This window comes from Ictalurus punctatus, chromosome 3 (assembly GCF_001660625.3).
Source record: "Ictalurus punctatus breed USDA103 chromosome 3, Coco_2.0, whole genome shotgun sequence".
Lineage (NCBI taxonomy): Eukaryota > Metazoa > Chordata > Actinopteri > Siluriformes > Ictaluridae > Ictalurus > Ictalurus punctatus.
The window spans coordinates 23949411-23969760 of record NC_030418.2 but is presented as its reverse complement, the minus strand read 5'-3'; the positions used below and the strand labels follow the sequence as shown (position 1 = coordinate 23969760).

The 20350-nt window shown below is 38.8% G+C and overlaps 1 protein-coding gene, 1 long non-coding RNA gene and 1 other non-coding gene across 3 annotated transcripts in view; 1 reads left to right on the top strand and 2 right to left on the bottom strand.

The window, feature by feature from the left end:
* LOC108263744 (serine/threonine-protein kinase 32C) overlaps window positions 1-10542 on the top strand; it is a 100662-nt gene extending 90120 nt beyond the window's left edge. The window contains exons 8-12 of the mRNA XM_017464842.3: window positions 1023-1139; window positions 4993-5118; window positions 5362-5490; window positions 6471-6538; window positions 7397-10542. Coding sequence (XP_017320331.1) covers window positions 1023-1139; window positions 4993-5118; window positions 5362-5490; window positions 6471-6538; window positions 7397-7595 — 639 coding nt within the window. The 3' untranslated portion in view covers window positions 7596-10542. The remainder of the gene's footprint in view (window positions 1-1022; window positions 1140-4992; window positions 5119-5361; window positions 5491-6470; window positions 6539-7396) is intronic.
* On the bottom strand, window positions 9641-19570 carry LOC108263745 (uncharacterized). The gene is made up of 5 exons (XR_001812259.3): window positions 19404-19570; window positions 19181-19266; window positions 15825-15916; window positions 12667-12844; window positions 9641-10578 (listed from the first exon to the last, which is right to left on the bottom strand). It is a non-coding gene; the product is annotated as an uncharacterized LOC108263745 (long non-coding RNA).
* On the bottom strand, window positions 14040-14235 carry LOC124627743 (U2 spliceosomal RNA). The gene has a single exon (XR_006982305.1). It is a non-coding gene; the product is annotated as a U2 spliceosomal RNA (small nuclear RNA).
* Window positions 19571-20350: the final 780 nt, after the last annotated feature.

Here is a 20350-nt window from a genome sequence, read left to right as displayed (position 1 = left end):
CTAATGTTATGAATGAACCTAGTAAGAAGAAGAATCCTTTATTTGTCACACGTACAAATAAACTTTAGTACAAACTTTGTTATAGATTTTTATTTTATGACTTCTATATTATTGAGTCAGTACAAAAACATTTTAGATTTCCAAACATTAGCTTTCCAGCGCAAAATTAAATGATACAGAAAAATGTCAGTAAAGAAAGCAGTATATTAAGTGGTAAGAGACACTTTTCAGACAAAAAGCATAATGAAGGCTGCTGGATTTTGCTGCAAAAATAAGAAGTGCGTGCAAGTCAGAGTCTCCAGAAGAACCGTGGCTGTTTCTGCAAGTTGCTCAATAAAACCTACAGCTCATTTCATTATAAACCCGCACTAATTCTACCTGAGACTACTACTTTTTTTAAAGCAAAGGGTCATCACACCAAATATTGACTTTTTCATTTATTACCGTTTACTGCGATTTATAGTATTTTTTAAAATATAGAAACATTTCATTTCATTATTTTTGAAGCATATTTGCTCTACAGTGAAATCTTTTCTTCACATATCCCAGCTTGTTAGTATGTTGAGGTCAGAGCACAGGGTCATGATGATACTGCACAAGCCATGATACAGCACCCCTGTATCAGAGAGGGTTAAGGACCTTGCTCAAGGACCCAACAGTGGCCACTTGGCAGTGCTGGGGCTTGAACCCCCAACCTTCCAATCAGTAACCCAGAACTTTAACTGTTGAGCCAACTGCACTTTTCAAGGCTGGGAAATGAGGAAAACATAAACAAAGCTAAACAAAAGGTTCTTTGACACCCGTGATTGCGTAGTACCATGTTGGTTACTCATTTCAGTATTGATGAATACCAAACAACATGAACTTCTTGTACTCAGTCAGAAAAAAGGACTATTTAGTAGATGGATAACTTTTTTTAGTGTCATTACCAGATTTCATTTGCATATTTGAGGGATATTTTGAACATTTTGACTTTTTATTCGCGCTGTGTTGACGTCTCTCTCTTTAACTCTATCACTCAGAGGCCGTACGACATCCATGCCAGCAACTCAGTGGAGTCTCTAATGCAGCTCTTCAGCACAGTCAGCGTGCAGTACTGTAACTCCTGGCACAAAGACCTCATCTCCCTGCTGCGTAAGGTGTGTGGGTCCGTGTGTGTGTGTGTGTGTGTGTGTGTGTGTGTGTGTGTGTGTGTGTGTGTGAGTGATCGAATGAGTGTGTAGGGAGAGAGTATGCATAAATAAGCACAGTCTTTTGAGGGAAGTGTCTACACACAATAAAAAGTTGAGACAGAAAGAAGTACTATAGAAGTAAGTAGCAATAAATTCATTTAAATCATATGTGCATGGGATGATAAAACAAATTGAAAGTATTAAGAGGAGAGAAAAGAGAGTGGTGTGAGGAGTTGATGAATAAGCAGAGGGAGGATTTTTTTTTAAAGGCTATGTGGAAAGGAATGGAGAGAAAACTAATTGGTTCTGAGGACGGAGGAGGAGATTGAGGAGAGAGTGCAGTACACAGCAGAGAGCGAGTGGGTTTTCTAACTCACAGAGACAGAAAGGAGGAACATAATGAGGCAATGTAGGAGTGAGGCCGAGCCCAAGCGAGAGATGATGGAAAGCTGGAAGGTTGGAAGCATAATGTATAATGGGAAAGGAATGGGCGGAAGGTGACCAGACCTAAAAAGGGAGAAATACAATACATAATCAGGCTGTGAATAGAAAGCTGGCGAGAGAGAGAGAGAGAGAGAGAGACAGATGGGTATGGGGGGTGTGGAAAAAGAAAGAGGAAGAGACAGAGAGAGAGGAAGAGTGGCAGAAAAATAATGAGAATGTGTGAGCGAATATAAGGGGGTCAACCTGAAGGGGTCAGAAACATACAGGAGATGTCCATGGTGCTGGAGAGGTTACAATAAAGGGCAGTGTGTAAGACAGGAATATTGCGTGCTTTTTCTCGTTCGCTCGCTCTCTCTCTCTCTCTCTCTCTCACTTACTCACTCTATCTTTCACTCTCTCTCATGCACACCCACACACACACACACACACACACACACACATGTACAGACACACTTACTGTATTCCTTTATAATTGCTAACTGGGTCTCAGGTTCTATCTTAGCACTTTTGACCAGGATGTCTATTTGTCTCATCCATGCCTGTGTAGATCGATTACTTCTGTCTGGACTGCGTGGAGACAGTCTCAGCCTTCTGAGAATAAAAGCAGCAGCAACATGTCCAAAAATTGCTCAGATATGATTTCCCTGATAACATAACGCATCCCATCAGATGGGCTGGGAATCTTGTCTCTAAACACTTTGAGAGCAATAAAAGTATCTCATGATAAGCCTGGAAAGCTGTCATCCTTTCATAACTCCATCAGCTCGTTAATAACAGAATTGCTTTTTATGATCACTCCCCAGACAGATGGGCCCATGTTATCTCTCAGCTCCATCTTATTTAAAACTAATTGGCCCTGAAGACTGTCTGACTAATGCCAGTGGTGACAGATTGACTTGAATGGCTGTGAATTGGCAAGAAGTGATGTTAGCTATTTGGATATCAAAAGGAAGACATGATAGAGAGTAGCTCTAAATCCACATTTTTTGGAAGATGGTTCAGAGCACAGCTCTCATGATGTAGTACTTCGCCTATTTAACTCATCTGAAAAGGAACAATCCAGTGTTCTTAAGCCTAACCTCTAACCACCGCTTCTGCAGCAGTTATGCAATTACCACAAACATGAATTTAAATACATTTCCCTGTAGAGAGAATAGAACTAAAAAACTGTTTGGTCAGAACTCACTTGTAATGGAAGTCTTAAGAGTAGCTACTGAAAATAGTTAACAAATATGAACAATAATTCAGATCTAAAGTTCTTACTTACCTTCTAATCCAGTCCTGCTCAGGATGGGTGTCAGCGCGTCTTCTGTCGGATATGCCCCAGTTTGTGCAGCTGCAGAGCTCCCTGTCTGATGTGGTGGTTAGTAACACAGGAGCACCACAGGGGACTGTCCTGCCTCCATTTCTGTTCACTCTGTACTCCTCAGACTTCCAGTATACCTGAATCGTGCCACCTGCAGAAGTTCTCTGATCACTCTGTGGTGGTGGGGTGTATTAGAAATGAGCAGGAGTCAGAATACAGAGAACTGGTGGATAAATTTGTGGCGTGGTGGTGCAGCAGGAGTCATCTGCTCCTAAATATAAACAAGACCAAGGAGATGGTGATAGATTTTAGAAGGAAAAGAACTTCGACCAAGCCCATAAACATCATGGGTGAGGAGATTGGAATTGTCGAGCACTGACACCCAAGTAATTGGGTGTCATCTTGAACAATAGACTGGACTGGAGGACCAACACTGACGCTGTGTACAAGAAGGGAATGAGAAGACTGTCAATGTATGCACCAAGATGCTGGAGATCAGTCTGTGGTCACGAGCACCATCTGCTATGCTGTGGTCAGTTTGGAGGAGCAGTATCATTGTCAGAGATGCCAGCAGGATCAATAAACTCATTTGCAAGGCCGAAACAATCATTGGGCAAAACCTGGAGACGTTTGAGTCAGTGAGGAGTAGGAGGTCACTGAACAAACTGCTCTCCATCATGGACAGTCCATCTCACCACTTTCATGACATACTTCAAAGACAACAAAGCTCATTTTCCAACAGACTCACTCAGCTAAACTGCCATAAAGAACGTTTTAGGAAATCATTCTTACCTTTCACCATAACAATGTAAAATAGTCCATCTCTGCGTGATAGGTGAACACACTACTGCACAACCATTTTCTTTGAATTATTACGGTTACTCTTTTAATGTTTTACATATCTTTATTTAATATTCATTGTTTTGTTTTTTTGAAGATTTGCAATTCTACTTTTAATTTTATTGTTATTACTTGTGCTGCTGTAACATAATTTCCTATAATTCTATCTATCTATCTATCTATCTATCTATCTATCTATCGCAAATGATTTTGTTGATATTTCCTAGCCATAAATTCTTCTGGAAATGTAGTAACATCTCTGAAAGGATGTATTTTACAGATTGAGAGCTTAATTTGGAAATAACATTGATGGAAGAATCCATAAAACACATTTGCTTAAACATTTATTGACTGCCCTGGCGACTGCCCTCAGAGTTTGGAGATTTTTGGTTCTTTTAGCATTACTGTTTCAGCAGTAAATATGTTGAAATTCTAACACACAGGTGTGATAGATAGAGACTAGGATAAAAACACTAACACGGGGAGATGCAGGTTCTTTAACCATCTGTTTTTTTAGTGATAGCTGCTGTGCTGAAATTGATTGATTGATTGATTATTTTTTAATATTAACCCTAGTGCAAACCTAACCCAATCTTATCCTTAGACAGACTTTGCCCTACCCTAATTCTAACCCTAGCCAACTGCCAACTCAGTCTAAGTTTAATTGTAACCAAGCCCCATTTTAACCCTAACCCTATCCAATCTAAACCTTACCCCTAGACCAACCTTGCCCTAACCTAACCCAATCCAAACCTTAACCCTATATGAACCTTGACCTTGTCCTACCCTATCCCTAAGCCTAGCCAACCCCAACTCGATCACCACCTTAAATTTGGCCCAATTCTAACCTAGCCCAACCTTAATCTTAACAAAGCCCTACTGTAACCCTAACCCTAGCCCAACCCTAACCCTAGGTACACACAAAGCCAGCTTGGGTCACCACTAACTCTTGGGCTAGGGTTAGCCAATGCTAACCCTACCCCAATCCCAATACATTCAAGTGTTCAGTTAAAGGACTTTTTTGGACAGTTTTTGGTTTGTGCTAATCAGAGGGATTAAGATGTACCATTTTTCCAATTAGATCTAAATTGTTTCCAATAAAATAAGGTGCTGGAAGTTCTATAAAAATTTTGACTGGTAATATATGAACTCTGTGTGTCAATGTGTTTGTGTAGGCGGGGAAAAAATAGAAGATAGGAAAGAATAGAGCTTGATGTGTTTATTTTTCAGCTGCTGACAGTAAATCCAGAGCATCGATTCTGCAGTCTTGCCCACATGCAGACAGCCCCCTACCTCTCAGATGTGAACTGGGATGCTGTCTATGAGAAGAAGATGGAGGCTGGATTTGTTCCCAACGTAGGAGCCGATTAAACACATCCGCACATTACATCCACACAGTACACAGCAGTAGCCAGACATAAACACAAACACCGTACATAAAAATACATGCTCTACCCACACAGATTGGCGCATAAACTCAATAAGATGACTAAACCATAATGCATACCCATGGGTTATAGATTAATGTTGTGTGGAACAGATTGCTTTTATTATTCTTCATCACTGTCTGGTTTGTCTGTTGTGTGTGGGTGAACACAGAAAGGGCGTCTGCATTGTGACCCCACCTTTGAGCTGGAAGAGATGATTTTAGAATCTCGTCCGCTACATAAGAAGAAAAAGCGTCTGGCCAAGAACAGGTCAAGAGACAACAGCAAGGATTCCCAATCTGTGAGTTATCATGACCTCTGACCTGGCTTGACTTCTCAATTTATCTGCCTCCCTTAAAAGTTTCATTTAGATCTGTGTGGATTTGCTTTTTGAAAAAATAAAAGCCCCAAAAAACTGCGAACCCTCTTTGCCATGTCAGAGAGGGTTAGTTACATGCTCTTTCTCCCCTGTCAATCTAAATGACACTAGCCAATCATGCGTTTCCTTGAGCTCATGTATGCAGAAGAGAGTAGATAGCGGCTTCCTGCAAGTGTGCTATGCTGCCCTGTGACACAGCATGAGTAGCAGTGTGAAAATAAGCTTTTGGCTGGCTTCATGTGTCTTGGAGGAAACACGTTAGCCCTCACCCTCCCTGGATAGCAGCTGTCATATGACAGGGGATTGCTGACTGGTGGATGGGAATTGGCATGTGAACAAATTGGGGAGAAAACGGAAAGAAAAAAGAAATCGCCACAATTTCTGGCCTGTGAGCTGATTTATCATTCTGAATGTCCCTGTTTTATTTCACTGCTGCATATCTTAGCAATGATATTACTGTCTCTTAAAGTCCTGACTATTTATAGACTCTCAAATCCAGTAAGTAGATCTCCATTTTATTAAATGTAGCCAGTACTGCTGTTCTTCCTGATCTGCAAGCTAATGTAGGAGTACAAATAGCTCCACTAGCAAGGCTCCCTCAGCCTCCAGAGCTGATGATCCTCCATTATTACCTGGATGATTAAATTATGAAGCTTTCAGTACTGTTGTTAAGCCCTCTGGCACTATCAGATATATGAGACGCTATTTTTAGCCCACATCAAGCAAAAAACAAGCCGAAGACAATAAGAAGTCTGATCTCCACTAAAGCACTGTGACCAGAGCATTGTGAAGAGAGAAAGGGGTGAGGGGCAGCTGTAATCTGGAAAGTGCTGATTGGTTTCGTACATGCTGCTGGTTAGGTCCATGTCAGGCTGACCTGTGACCGCTTGTGCTTCCTGCAGGAGAATGATTATCTACAGGAGTGCCTTGACGTCGTGCAGCAAGAGTTTGTGATCTTCAACCGAGAAAAGTGAGATGGTGTTTTTAATACTTCTCAAGACTGCTGATATTAAGAAACAAGATTGTGTGATGCACTAAGCTTGATTAAGTTAGCATCTCTTTTCTCCAGAGGTATAATTTGCTCCGTAACTTTTTGCTCTAATGCATTCTGTTTTGACAGAAGCACATTCTCAGAAAAAAAAACAAAGGTACTGAACTATAGCTTTCCTTGTTACTGAGTTGGTACCCACAAGGGTACATTTTTTTATACTATTAGTATGGTTCTTTACCTGGGAAGGTGCATGTAGTGTACTTTTATAAACTAATTAAAGGTATCGGTCTTTAACGTACACAATATGCATAGTTACAGTTGAAAGATACATCATACTAAAGGTACAGTATTTGTACCCTTGAGCGTACCACCCGAGCAAGAAGGAAATATATAGCTTAGAACCTATTTCTCATGATAAGTCCAGTTTCAATTATAGATTACAGCCTTGTGCTTGTTGTTGGCTGTGAGCGTAGAGCTCTTGTTTATTGGCAGGAGAATCTGTATGCTACGATTCCCTGACACTGTGTTTGCTATAAATTATTACCTGGTTTATAATTTAGTAGAGGCTGCAAATTCTAGCATCACACGCTCTCCTGCAAATTGTTACTATCTCTATTTTTAGCGCTGCCCCATTATTTATGACTCCTTATCCATCGCATGTAATGTCTCTGTGACAGAACAACAGAATCACCGAATGCATTTCCCACTGCCTGTGTGTGTGTTAATGCATATTGTATGAACAGTACCAGACTTTTTGCACATCATACTATACAGTAATGTTATGGGATACTCCTGTATATGGGAACGATGCCCATTCTTATGTGTTTTATGTGTCAGGTTGAAGAGGAGACAGGAGGAAGGCTGCATGGTGGGAGAAGGGGAGGGAGCAGAGGGAGAAGCAGAAGGAGAAGGTGACCCTGACCGAGAGGCAGAAGAGGCAGAGGGCGGGACAGAGGATGAAGAAACCGAGCCCGAACCCGAGACCTCCAAACTGAGCATGTGCGGCTCGGTGTGCTCATCCCCGGGCAGCTCATAGATCCACAGGCACAGCACCTCCTGCTGGTCGCTTAGGTGTCACTGCGCTCACCATGCCTATAAAGCCCTAACTGCACCCAGTACCAAAAGTGCACCCGATTAGGGCTCCGAAACATCTCTCTTCTCCATCCCAGTTACATTCATCTCAGCATGGTTTGGGTTCTGCCTATACGAGCAACGACATGGCCTCCATTTTCTCGTTCTCTACATGGCCTCTAGAGTAAGCTCAATCTTCTATGCAACATTATCTGTACAGCATGATGTAAAGTAGACATTTTAGAACTAACGAGCCGCACCGACAGAGCGCATGACGACACACAGAGCAATAGGACTCTGCTGTAAGAATGTTAACATGACAAGGGCGGCCAAATGAGAATGCTGTTTGTGTATTAATTATGATTAGGTGAAAACACTCTGAACTTTAGACTTGCTATGTTTGCTGTTTCAGCTGCTCCCTCTGAAAGTGGGCTGCTATTTACTAGTCATTAAGCATTTAGTTCATTTCTATAGAAGTAATTCCCAGATAGCAAGTGAGTGATGACCCAGTGCCCGCCCACACATACCTCTTTCACCCAGCGCACGTTCTGCTGCGTAATGACAGCCACAACTCAAACACGATGACAACTTACAGTATCTCAGGCATGATATGGTGCAGTTGGACCACTTTTGGTCCAAAATTGTAACCCTGCACAAGCTTTAGATATTGTTTATTGCATTGGGGCTTTTATTTTTTTGATCCAGATTCTAAATACCAGGAGAACCTTAAACGTGGCTGTTTACACACCCGCTTTTGGATTACAAACACACTTCCCATCGCCATAACTGACTCTAATGTGCCTAAACCCAACATTTGGCCTGGAATCGTCTGCTATCTGGGAACAATCTGGGATTAATTGCTTGGCAAATGAAAAAAAAAATGAAAAAAGAGCAAGACTTAAAAAGAATCACTCTTACAAATATGACTTAAGAGTGACCATGTGACTACAATGGTCATGTTCTGAATGTCTGAGAAAACAATGTTCATAGTATGTCACAAGTAAATACATACAAAAAATTAAATAAAAATCGAACTGCAGTGACTTTCTTAATCTTACGTCAGAATCTGTTAAGGTGTTAATGTTAATGGCTTGGTTTTTCTGTATCTCTGTCTTGATAAACTTGCTGCTTCTGGCCAGCACTCTGTTGGCACTTTGATCTGTGTTTCTCCTTCTGACTGTTAGTGTTTCACATGTAAGATGCTTGTTCCTGAAAGATTTGATGTTCAGTGTAGGTCACACTGCAGTGTGCGTCCAGTGCGTTCAGTTAACTACTCTAGTGCTCTTCCATTCCTGCTGCTTAGGACCTACTGATGATTTTCACTTCACCAGGGGAATAAGCTTTAGTGACCTCTATAGGACACCTGTTTAAGATTTTGTTTGATTAAGTCAATTAAAAAAGAAAATATTCTGAAAGTAAATTTTAGGTGCCGTTTGGGGTCTGTGTTCTGCATTGATTTGGGTTAAGCACTCCCCCTAGTGGGCCGGATGAGGCTTTTCTGAAGAGTAGCATTGATTCGATCCTATATAAACATGTTTTAAAGGTGATACCATCGAGCCGAGTTGTGACGTTGGAACATGTAGCATTCTACATAATTAGACAGCACCATTTTCCAATTGTTGTTGTATAATTATGTAAAACATAGCTAGAAGCAGGACCTTTTCTCCACAGTTTTATGTGGGTGCGCATATCAGACTTAGGTATTAACAAAAAAAAATCAGATTGAAATAGTTCTAATAGAATAAAAAGCAGTTGTATGAAGCTATATCTTCATACTTCTATTTCCAAGTGTGCAGGCACAACTTGTAGGCAAAAACGCCAAAGCTTTTGTACCATTTGCATAGCTGTTTCTAAATAAAAATGAGTGCCTGTACGTTTGCATTTGTCTGTTTGAATAGCACGTACGTGTGTGTCTGTACGTGTTTATTGGCGTAATCTGTGTGTCTGTGTGTGTGGGTGTGTGCGCATACCTGTGTGGGAGTGTGAAAGTAGTGCATAGGACCAATGTAATAATTTGTAAAGAAGCATTTATTGTGGTAAGTAAAAAAAAAAAAAATAACATGGAATGTTTCTGGAATTAAACATTAATTCTACTGTTAGCCTCAAGTGGACATTAATTCACTGTAAGTTATTGATTACTATACTGATACCAATAGCATATTGAATAAACATTGACATTTTTTGCATGTACCCCTATTTACAAAGACTAGAATGGGGTGTTTTGGGGGAAGGCATATGGTTGTTGCTATGTTGCTTTGCCATACACATCCGCCATTGAAATGAAGACTCTTAAGAATTGGGATGATGACCGCATTTTTCACCAGTGACATCAGTGCTCTGTATTGCCATCCAATTTTCATACTCTAGGACTGTGTTATCAGCTGAAGATGTTCGACTCTACAAAGCAAAGCATCGTCTTCAATAATTGTGGATGGCATGATATGTATCAATAGACTCTGTTTAAATTTTGGCATCCCATAGTTTGTTTTAATGATGCTGAAAATAATAATAATAATAAAATGTTTAAGGGCACTGGCTCTGTCTGTTCATAAGGAATCAACATGCAACTTCAGAAATCTGATTAAACTGTAAGAGTGTGTCTTCGGTTATCCTGGAACATTGCTTCCTTTTTTTTCTTCTTTTTTTTATCAGAGCGTTATGTTAGTACACTCTGTATGTTATAACAATTTGTATTCATAAAGCATAATCCTAATGCTCAAGGTCACTTTAAAATTCTATTTAAAAAAAAAAAAAAGAAAAGAAAAGCTAGCAAGAGGAGAGGTATTGAAAGAAAGCGTATGTCCTTGGATTCTAGTTTGGTCTTGAAAGAAGACTGTAGACTGGAGAAGCAGAGTCTGGAAGCCACAGCAGTGAATCTGCCCACCTGATCACAACCAGTCTGGTCTGTGTGGTTCGGAGCAGCAGTATAGGAGTAGCAGGCAAGCTGACTGTGCAAGCAGGAGAGGAAGAAAAAAATGTGTGAGTGAAAGAAAAATGAGACCATGCTGTGCTTTAAAGAGTAACTGGGTCAATATCACGCATGAGTCTTTAAGGCAAGCACTTTGTCAGGAGCACATCTACATTACCATTTTAATGAAATTCGTGCATCAAAACAACTTTTTAAAAATGAAACAAATAGTTTGCGAACAGGATTTTAAGATATATTTCTATTTCAAATCAGAATTTCTCAAACGGTTATTAAAGAGCTCAGTTTTTAACCAAACCTTTGGAGTAAACTTATGTATTAGTTTAGGGTTTTGTTTTGTTTTTTGTTTTCTTTTAACTGATAAAATATTTTAAATATTATTGTTACTGGACCCAGACTTTTTGAGGACCTTGGTGTGCTGTACTGATCAATAATGATCATGAGGACTGAGCACACAGACCTCTAGGTATAGTTATAATTTGAAGGAAATGCAAATCATAGCATGGAATAATGGTCATAATGTTAGCCGTGATGTAATACAGTTTCACACAGCTTTAAAAAGAAATGTTTTCATTTTTGTAAAAAATTGTAGAATGTATTCTGACAGCCAAGGCAATTGTAATTGATTGCTGTCTAAATACAAATAATCATTATAGCAATATGCTAGTTTAAAGCCTTTAAAGCATTTAGAAGATATTTTCTGATATCATTTTGATCCAAAAACTGCCAAGGAAATACTAGTGGTATTTCATAATACTAAACACTAGTATTAATACTACTAAATACTAATAGTTAACCTACCAATTTTAATCAACTGTAAGCCATTATAACAGACATTTATATACTTAAAACTTTATATATATACTATCATTATAATAACAAAGGTCCAATACTGTTCCCTGGAAGTAGTAAGAGTCCCCCAAATGCGAATGTAATTCCAATTTCATACTCAGGCTTTTCTGTTAAACAGTCAGAATTCTAAAGTCAGTGTGTCTCAAGGTATCTCAAGGTGGACTCTGTTTGTTGTCTAGTGCCTGTGGTGTACATTAGAACTGTACAACCTGTAACCTAACAATACTAGTGACTATAATAAGGCTTCTCTGATGTCTTGGCTGACTGGCACATGGAGTAAATCAGGCTTTAACAGCAGGGGAGAGAGAAAGGTTCCTGAGGAGAAGGCTTCTTAGTTACTTTCATAAGAAGTCTTTCACTTCAGCTTAGAAGGTCTCCCCTTTGTATACAGTCTCATAGAAATGTCTCTAGCACAGAGGTTCCCAAACAACCTGAAATCAGAAATGACCCCCCCCCTCCCCCCCGCCCAAACTTTTTTTTTATAACCTTGACATTACATACCCTGGTTGTATTGTGTAGGATTTATCAGCATCACTTAAATGGCAAAATTATAGAAAAGTTTTTCTACAATCTTCTGTGAATTTTTACTCTCTCTCTCTCTCTCTCTCTCTCTCACACACACACACACACACACACACACACACACACACACACACACACACATGGAGTTTGTGGACATTCAGTGTTATTAATTGTTTAAACATTCAATCTAACAGGCCCCACCTGGGCAGCAGGTATTTGGGGGAAATAATTGGGTTCAAACAAAAGGTGTCATTTTCTATGTTGTTTAACCTATATGGTTGTAAAGATCAAGAAATTAAAGCTGAAATTCTGATTTATTGTCTATCTATATTCATCTTTTAATCTCAAACCCAAATGTCTTCAGTCTTTAACAGACGCAAAAGAACTGGCCATGCCATTCCAATACTTTCGGAGGGAACTGTATATTAAGCAATAATATGGTGTGTTTTATGGCTCTCTCCTCTCACCTCCAGCTGTCATCCAGTGATAACACAAAACCTGATTTACACAGAAATACATCTCATTATAGAACGCTTCATGATTTCTGTTTTGCATTGTCCTTTCAGACCCATACTAGTTCACACCCAATCTAATCTCTCTCTGCACATGCAGTTCCTCAAACACCAAGCCCTCTTTTAAGTCAGCTGATTTTAATTACCATTACATCGTACATCTGCGATGAATATCTAACGCATGACAAACAAGAAAACAATCTACAACACGTTCAGTCTTGTACCTTTCTTTCTCTGTCTTGCTTGATCTCAAGAGTGTGGAGGGACATTGCTTTCATCCAGTATGTCTACTGCAGGTCCAGCAGTGTCACTGATCAGTAGGGAGCTCCATTCACGAGCCTGGATGGTATCGAGCAGCACGGCCAGCTCAGCCTCCAGCTTTTGTACCGTTTCCTCAACCCGCTGGAGACAGATGTGGAGAGACACACATATGGAAGAGAACAGAGGTTTTAAATTACAAACAGGAGACAGAAGTAGTTGGGTTTTTTTTAATTACAGCGAGTGAGTGCACATATTGAGGAAACATTGGATATTTGAATAAAAATGCACAAAATGAGTAAGAACAATACTGCACAGTAGCAGAAATGGACTGGTGGAATTATGGAAGAAATATAAAAGGGAGGTCAAAGAAAATGATGTATTACAGCAAGTGGCTGCAGAGAGAAATAAATCAAATATGTGAAGCGTAGAAGGATAACAAAATACTAGAGAAAGTGAAACAAACAACACCATAAATCAATAGAGAGGAGATCAACCAGCTGAGAGGGAAGGACGAGTGAGCTTGAGAGAATCAGAGATGAGTCATTGGCTTACAAAGTGAGAAAGGCATGAATAACGGACAGGAGAGTGGTGAACGACAGAGTTAAAGAACATAGGAGGGTGACTTCTCTCATGTTGCCTTATAAGAAATTAGAAAGAAACGAGGGTCATAGTGTATGTGAGAGAGAGAGAGAGAGAGAGAGAGAGAGAGAGAGAGAGAGAGAGAGAGAGAGAATACCCAATCCTTCACCATGAACTGGACCTGCTTGGAGGAATACAGCAGAATCTATTACAGGCAGGGTCAGTGATTTTTAAAGTGAGAACGCAGTTCACCTGATGTTCTTTTTATCAGAGGAAAGACTGTCTAGATCTCAAGAAGGCATCACCTGTTAATTCAGAAAACTCATCTTCTTATACTAGAATTCAGGCTTCCTAGCATAAACAGTGTATGTGCATATAATATAAAAGGATAGCTTTAGAGGGAACGTTCAAGGAATGGGTTATATTTGTTTGAATTTTATTTGAGTGATAAAATGGGTAGCTTCAGCTAGCTTTCACCACAGTTCAGACTATATGGTCCATATATGTGATTTTCTTTCTTTTTCTTGACGCACACACACTGAAATAGGAAATTTCTTTTTTTTCACCTAAAAAATGTCTAAAAATCAAATATTTATGTTAAATTCTTTTCTTCACATATCCCAGCTTGTTAGAAAGTTGGGGTCTGAGCACAGGGTCAGCCATGATCCAGCACCCCTTGTTGCTGCTGGAGCTTGAACCCCTGACCTTCTAATCATTAAACTAGAGCCATAACTGTTGAGCCACAAGTGCCCATGAAAAAAAGTGCACCATTCCTGGAGGTACTGCAATACCAGGTTGATACGTAAAGCAGACAGAGCAAGTCCCTCTTCTAGCTCCCTGCTCTAAAAATCCATTTAATATAAAGTCCTCATATGGAGGATGTATTATGTCAGATATTAAACTGATAAGAACAGATACTATACTTGATCTTAGCCAAAAGGCTATGAAGTGATCCAATAGGCTGAAAAGCAATACTGTGTACATTTTTTTATTTTGAAATAGTAAACGAATAAACTCCACATACAGTTGCAATCAAAATTATTCAACCCCTATTGCAAATCAGGTTTATTGTCAAAATTTACAGACTTTATTGTCAAAATGTACAGACTTTCAGCTGTTTGCAATTAACCAAATGAAACAAAAGCAATTGAAATAGTTCAATATATCTAATGCTTCAAGTGGTTTCCCCAAATTCAACTGAAAATGCAACTTATAATGATTTCTCCAGTCTCAAAATTATTCAACCCTCTGAATAGTATCCCTCACAACAGCACAAATGTGCAAAACAGGTGTTGTCTCAAGCACACCTGATGTAATTAATCAAGGGTTTCATTGGTTGCACCAAGTGTGCTTGAGGGCAGACTGGTTAGGGGTAGAAAATGCATTAAATAACTGGACAGGGCAGAAAAAGGAAGCTATCAACGGCTGCAATCAGATTTCTGAGAAGGCAGGTTGTGAAAAAACCCTCGCGTGACTGCAAAAGACGAGAGCAAGAATTGGTGGCAACAGGCATTGAGGTTTCAGTGAACACAGTAAGGCGCGTATTAAACACAGAACATTTCCATGTCAGAACTCCAAGACGTGCACCACTACTGACCCAAAAGCACAAGAAACCTCGGCTCAAAATTATATAAATTAGCCACAGAAGTTTTGGGATTCTGTTCTGTAGAGCAATGAAACAAAACTGGAACTTTTCGGCACGGTGGATCAGAGGTATGTCTGAAGGAAGAAGAATGAAGAAAGAACACTCTGTCCACAGTCAAGCATGGTGGTGGCTCGGTGATGCTCTGGGGCTGCTTTGCATCCTCTGGCACTGGAAGCCTGCAGTCTTTGGAAGGCAAGATGGATTCATTGAAGTATCAGGAAATCCTAGGAGAAAACTTCATGCTGTCTGTGAGGATGCTGAAGCTTGGGTGTCATTGGACCTTCCAACAGGACAATGATCCAAAGCATACCTCAAATTCCACCTAGGCTTAGTTGCAGAGGAAGTCCTGGAAGATTCTACAGGGCCATCACAGTCACCTGACTTGAAGCCCATAGAAAATCTCTGGTGGGATTTGAAGAAGGCGGTTGCAGCACGCAAACCAAAGAATATTACTGAACTGGAGGCCATTGCTCATGAAGAATGAGCTTAGATTCCCCAGGAAATCTGCCAGAAGCTGGTGTCTGGCTATGCATCTCGTTTGCAGCAGGTCATAACAGCAAAAGGGTCCTCTACTAAGTACTAAAGATGTTTGCCATGAAGTGGTTGGATAATTTTGAGACTGGAGAAATCATTATAAGTTGCATTTTCAGTTGAATTCGGGGAAACCACTTGAAGCATTATTTGTGTTGAACTATTTCAATTGCTTTTGTTTGATTTGTTCATTGCAAACAGCTGAAAGTCTGTACATTTTGACAATAAACCTGATTTGCAATAGGGGTTGAAATTTTTTTATCGCAACTGTAGACATACACTATACCTTTAAAAGTATTTAGTTAGAATAACTTGTACTCAACAAAGTAAGAAATAAATATAAAGAAGAATAAGTATATGGATCACCTTTTCCACTGCATCCAGTCTGTCATTAAGCTTGCTGTGCTCCTGGCAGGGAGCTATGTGAGTGTTTCTGTTTACAGGATCAGTCTCAGGCACTGTGACACAAAACATCAAATGTAAATCAGGTAAAGGATCTGCCTTTTTCTTGCAACAGGGGAAGTCATATGTGGATAACAGGTTTGGCTACATACGCTGAAATAAGATACACAATAGGCAAATGTTATGTACTCAGAATGTATGTACTGCAAGTAAAAAAAAAAATGTAAACACCCAAGTCAAATTAGGTGTGTGTCTCCTTTTGTTCTCTCTGGTATGGAATATCTCAACAAAACTGAAATCAACATTATTTATACATATAGCACCGTTTGTTCTTTAAAATCTAAAAGCATTACTAGCTAGATATTCAGTACATCATGTAGCAGTAAATAAACAACATAGAATCAATAGATAAAAACGAGTACACTGACATTTTAAATACAAGATTAAAAAACAACTAAAATATAAAGTCATAAAGCTGTATCAAAAATAAACATTAAACTAGAAAAAAAATCTATCTGAATGTCAAACATAGAAAATGCTCTCTTTTTTTTCTTTTTTTTAAATCCTGTTCTAGATTTTCTGTGGAACCTTTAGGACCTCACAGTCACAGTTTCCATACCATGTAGACAAGTTACTGTATACTCAAGTCACTGTCTGGGGGACTATTAATTCCACAAACTCACAAATACGTTCCAGTTCAGCTTTCTGACAACATGATTGGCTCTATGTGATCATCAAGACCATGACTTCACTGTGCATTGTGCAATTATATTTTAGACTTTTTCAATATGCACGTCATAATCATCATAATTACAGCAGCAGGTTTTCAGGTACAAGGACAGTATTTACATTTTCTTCAGATTTCATATCAACCATTATTCTGCTTTGAAAGCTGAAAGTGTCAAACTTGGTGCTGCGTGACATGTTTGAAGAAGGCACACAGTTTTCCTACTACAGCATTTTCCATCATAAACACACTAGGAGAGTCGTGCAAGCTGAGCCAGATGCCAGGCTGCCGCACTGTGTGCTTCCATGGCATCACTGAATAACAGACCTGAGACTGCCTTCCTCACGCTGAGATAAGAAAATCACACGAACCCGAGTCACAACTTAGTGCTTTCTTTTCTCTCTTAACAGCTGAAGATGGCTGAAGGCAATGTAAATATAACCACTAGTCCCATTAGACTCATAACAGTTTTTTGACCACATTTCAGCCATAGCTCCTGTTAATCCACTTTACAGTATGTGTCCTTGGTGTAAAAGAGCCTTGAGGTGGATAGGTTTGGATTTAATGCTTTGCCTATAATGTTGTTTTCCTGTGAGGAGGATGAAGTCCCCATTTTAAATCTTGACTTCTCATACAGGGAGTTTCTCTCTGTTCTTGCCATTCTCCCTATGGCTTGCTCAATAATATAGGCTTGGGTCTCTGGAACCTTTCCCTTCCATTCCATTATGTAAAATATCGCTGGCTGAAATGTTGATTTAATGGCATTGAAAGACAATTATAATATGGACAAGAAGTGCAGGAGAAGATGAGGATAGAGTGTGTATCTACAGTATGTGGTTGAAAATCTGAAAAAAGGTGCTGTTAGTAAGGATGTGTGAGGAGAGGAGTGGGCGTTCTTAGACATGTAGTCCAAGAAATGCATAGTTTATGCAGAAACAGGCCACATACTTGATGTATTCTTTATCAAAGGAAAATCACTGATTTATTAGGGTCCCAAAGTCTGAGACCATGTTGAAAATCTAGGAATTGTTTTTTTTTTATCCGTTTACAATGGATTCATTTACATCTGGAAATAATATCTTGAATACTCAATAATCAAGATTATGAACTGCAAAAAATGATCTCTTAGCAAGTGAAAATATCTTGAATGTAGACAGATATGATCTAATATTTCCTATTATAAGTTGCCGTAAATCAAATAAAAGATTCTTAAAGCTATTTCTAGACATGTTTACTAATTTCATGCTTTAAATTTTATTATTCTGTTGGGAGATAATTTTGCTTCTTTCTAGACACACACATAAACGCTTAAAATAACTAAAATTGTCTTCCAAAAGAACTAGTTTGAAATTATAAAAAATATCTAGAAATAGTTTGAATAATCTATATTCAAGATTTTTTCGCTTCCTGGTGGTTGTTGGTTTTTTTTTTTGTTTTTGTTTTGTTTTTTGGAATTTAAGGAAATTTATTGTAATGTCCATGTTAACCATTTTGTACAAACAATTAGATTTTCCATGAGTCTTCTCTTTTTCATTGAAGCACATTTTCATATGAAACTCTTTCCCAGATGGATTTGATCTAACATGGATAATCAGGTTTAACACAAACTCCATGCCAGCTCAAGTTCACGCCGTCATTAATGCAAAAGAGGGACAAACCAAATACCAAGACATTTTCACTCAAGTTTGTTGCTCATAATACAATTTGTAATTCATATTTTTCACAACTAAATTGAAGCATTTTCACTAGCGGTCTCAGACTTTTGGACCCCACTGTTTATAATGTAGAGAGCAGAATAATACTCTCAGTGTGTAGTTAGCAATAAATAAATAAATAAATAAACCTTGAGGTTCTGCTTCTCTAGGTCTTTGCCTAACATCTGCTCCAAAAAAAAAGACCAACAGAAAAATCTCCAACGTATTAGTTAACCTCAACTATCTGTGCTTCATGGGGTATTTCCTGGATCAATACAAACAGAAAGACAAAGTACATGAGAACTAGTGCTTCTCAAATTTGCCCTTGATTTCTTTTCTGTTCTCATTCTTAGGAAATGAGATCACACACGTTTGACCAATTATGTCAGATTTCTCTTCCAGGAAAGTTACCAGAAACAAAGCATTACCATCTTACATGCTACATGTTTCTCGCCACAGAAACACATTACAAGTCCAAATGATTAACTTTAGCTGTAAATGTGCTGTAATAGCTGAAGTGCTGGATTATACCCAATGTCTCATGCGTGAAATGTCTTGTCTATTGTAAGGTTATGCTGCTCTGTCATTCAGAAAAGCGCTAAGAACAAGCCAAATTAGAACCAGATGCTCCGTCATGTAAAAACACCACATGAACTAAGATATACACACACTTACATTTTGTGAATCCAATATTTGCATAGCGGTATATTTTACTACTATAATATTTTATCTTTTACTACTACTATATATGTATTTATATATGTATTTATACTGAGATATAAGTGTGTGGAATGTTTAGCTGATGCTAATTGTAAATTCATGAAGTATCTTATGAAGATGTGTAATGTTCTCCATCCTCCTGTTATACATTCTCACTCTCACCCAGTCAGAGCTCTTACCTGCTAACATGTGACCAATCAGAAAGAGCAAGAGAGCAACACAGATGGACCGGTAGGCCATGGCTCTGAGTAAATACACAGGCCAGCTATGGAAGAGAAGCAGGTTACGGTAAAATCATCAATACAGGCAACACACAACCAGAACATACTAGAGCTACTAAAAAACACATATCATGGAGGAATGGAGTAAAAAGGAGGGAGAGAAAGAGTAAGAGGACCTTACCCAAAAAAATTTTTACAGCCCGTAGTAGATAGCTCAGTGTAGTCCCTCTTCCTTTTTCACGCTGCACTTCGCCTCTTTACCTAATAAAAACATAGAGTGCAGGAGAAAAGTGCTCTCTTTTTGGAGGAGGGTAAGGCGAGACAGTAAGGGGAGTAAGAAAGAGAGAGGGAAGGGGCTGGGTGTGCAGTTGTACAGTGGGCTGCTGGGGTGGGCCTGTTTTTTCACCAGCACTATTGAGACACAGCTGAAGTCAAGCCAACGAGTGCAGGAAATAAGAACAAGCAAGCCATGTGTGTGAAATGAGTACTAACCCTGCAATCATAAAAAGAAACAATGTTTGTTTTGTTTCAAAATTAGTATTTTGATTTACTATGTTAAGCTATTTCATCTGGTGTAGAAATACAAGTGTCAAGTCAAGTGGCTTTAATTGTCATTTCAAGCACATACAGCTGGTACAGTACACAGTGAAATGGCACACCGTTCCTCCAGGACCATGGTGCTACATAAAACAATGCACTAACCATGTGAGATGACACAGAACTTAATACATTACATTAAATCACGTCATTTTTTAACTTGTTCGTTTTTATTCTTTGTTCAGAACCAAAAAAAAATCTGTTTCTAGATTACTTGTATTGTAGGTTTAATTCTATCACTATCTGGAAGCTTACAATACATATTACAAAGGAATTTCTATTTCAAATGTTGATTAATGTTGGATTTATGATGTATTTTATACACAAAATGGAACAGAGAAACATATTTTCTAATAATGCATAATATTTTTGTGATTAAACAATAAACAAATGATTTCTGTTCTGTAAATGTCTCTGTCTTCACAGTTAAAAGAACATTTGAATTCTAACATCATCCAAAGACTAGAATTTTTGTTTGTTTTATTGAGTATGCATATTAAATAAAGATTAAAGATTATGCCTCATTTGTGT